Raw genomic sequence first — 2,500 nt, 5'->3', positions numbered from 1 at the left:
ACACAACCCCAACCCACACACACACCACCCCACCCCACCCACCCAACACAACACACACCAACCCACACAACCACAACCCCCCCCACACATCCACACCCCCCCACCAAACACCTACACCACCACAACCAACCCCCATCACCCCAAAAAACCCACCCACCCAAACCAACCATAACCAACACAACACAAAACCCCCCCCACCCACACATATATTATTATATATAAAATTTATAAAATATTATATATATTATATATTATATATATATATATAAAAATAAATCTATAAATAATATATATAATATATTATATATAATTTATATATTTAAACAAAATACCCTTTATATATATATATAAATATATAACTATGTATATATAATATGTATAATTATATATATATATATAAATAATTAATATATATATATAAATATTTAATAAAATATAAATATGTAATATAATATATAAATATGTATATTGTATATAAATAATAATATATATATATAATATATATATATAAAATATATATATATATATATATAATATACAAATATAAATATATATATATATATAATATAAAAATATTAAATTATATTAATATAATATTATATATAATATATTTTTATATATTATATATAATAAAATTATATATAAATATTATATTTTATAATAATATTTATAAAATATAAAAAAAATAATTATATAAAATTATATAATATAAATAAAAAAATATATATATATTATATATATTATATATTTATATAATTATATTATTTATATATTTTTATATATATATAATATATTATTATAATTTATTTATATATATATAATATTATATATATATATATATATATATATATTTATATAAAATATATTTAAAATATGTATATATATAATATTATATATATATAATATAAATATATAAATATATATATATTTATATAAAAATTTTAATATAAATAATATATATTTTTATATAATTTTATATATATGTATATATATATATTTATAATATTATAATTGTATATTATATATATAATATAATTTTTATATAAATATATTTTATATAATTAAATATATATATATATAGATATATTATATATATATTTTATATATTAAATTTTTATATATATATATTTTATATATATTATAATTAATATATATATTTTATAATATAATAGAAAATATATATTTAATAATAATTTATAAAATATTTTATATATTATATATATTTATATTATATATAAAAAATATAATATATATATTTTATATTTAATTAAAAAAAATATATATTTATATATATATTATATATATAATATATAATATATATATATAAATAATATAATCTATTTAGTTTTATTAGATAATTCAAAAGAAAGATCATAGAGGAATTTAAATAAATAGTTATTTATTATCTGTTTTGTAATTTGTGATGATTTTGAATGATGTGTTTTTATGAATTATTCCTCATTTTTTTCAAGTATAAGGCATTTTATTTGATATGTAGCTTCTTGCTCTTCCTTAATCTTCATATTTAGATGCAGTAATTATGTGAATGTGAATCCCACATATTATTAATATGTTTTTCTTCATACTTTTGCAGCATTAACAGAGTGCATAGTGAACCAAAGGCCTTGTGTAGCCTATCCAGTGTTCACGGAGACTTACTCCACGGGAGACTTAGACTTGGTTGTTGATGCAATGAAAAAGGTGTTTCACAGAGAACCCTTTCTTAAAGCTGCAGCTTCTTTGCAGGACAATAGCAAGTTATGTCAGTACAGGGATAGAAACTTGAGGAAAGAAACACTGGACAGATATATGTAATTTTATTATTAGTTAACATGTATGGACTGTAAGCTTTTTGTGGGCATTTGAGAAAATGCCTTTATCATGACACATTACATCAAAGAAAGCTTTTGAATATATCTAATTGAAAAATGTTTCATGATAAATGCAGAATATAAAGTATGATAAGCATTTAATTGAAAGTAAGTGTACTGGTTCTCTTTGTATTATCAGCTTTATTCAGATTTGCATTATTATGGATGGACATTTCCACAGAAATGTTTCTTTGGCTTAAGGAAATTAATAAAGTGATTGATTAGCTCTTTGTTTGTTTTAAACCTAATTTTTTGAAGTTGTGGATAAACTATATATACACATTTATATTATGTTCGGTATCTATGACCGTGCACCAAAATGGCAAATATTTGAACAAAGAAGTACTATCAGTATGACAATTACAGAAAATTGATGCTGGGACCTTTGAATTCTGTTTTCATGATGGGGGGGGGGCTATAACCTCAATCCAAAGATGGTACCCAAAGTTGCCCTGTACCAAAAAGTTGGGATTGTTACAAATTACACTATATAATGGAAAGTAGTGTGATGTCCATGTAGATAAAGTATGTACATACAACTGCACTCACTAATAGATTACATATTGGTTATGCCTGTGACCATGATGGCTTCATTGTATGTAGGGAATGTATTTAGCTAAAAATATTTA

General features: G+C 20.2%; 1 protein-coding gene across 1 annotated transcript in view; it reads left to right on the top strand.

Moving 5' to 3' along the window:
* LOC122256972 (proteasome assembly chaperone 1) overlaps window positions 1-2,095 on the top strand; it is a 16,625-nt gene extending 14,530 nt beyond the window's left edge. Inside the window, exon 5 of the mRNA XM_043021967.2 lies at window positions 1,595-2,095. Within this exon, the coding sequence (XP_042877901.1) occupies window positions 1,595-1,815 (221 nt within the window). The 3' untranslated portion in view covers window positions 1,816-2,095. The remainder of the gene's footprint in view (window positions 1-1,594) is intronic.
* The last annotated feature ends 405 nt before the right edge of the window (window positions 2,096-2,500 follow it).

This window comes from Penaeus japonicus, unplaced genomic scaffold (assembly GCF_977035675.1).
Source record: "Penaeus japonicus unplaced genomic scaffold, GWHDUDI00000001_assembly GWHDUDI00000007, whole genome shotgun sequence".
Classification (NCBI taxonomy): domain Eukaryota; kingdom Metazoa; phylum Arthropoda; class Malacostraca; order Decapoda; family Penaeidae; genus Penaeus; species Penaeus japonicus.
The sequence above is the reverse complement of the archived record's forward strand: the minus strand, read 5'-3'. Positions and strand labels throughout refer to the sequence as shown.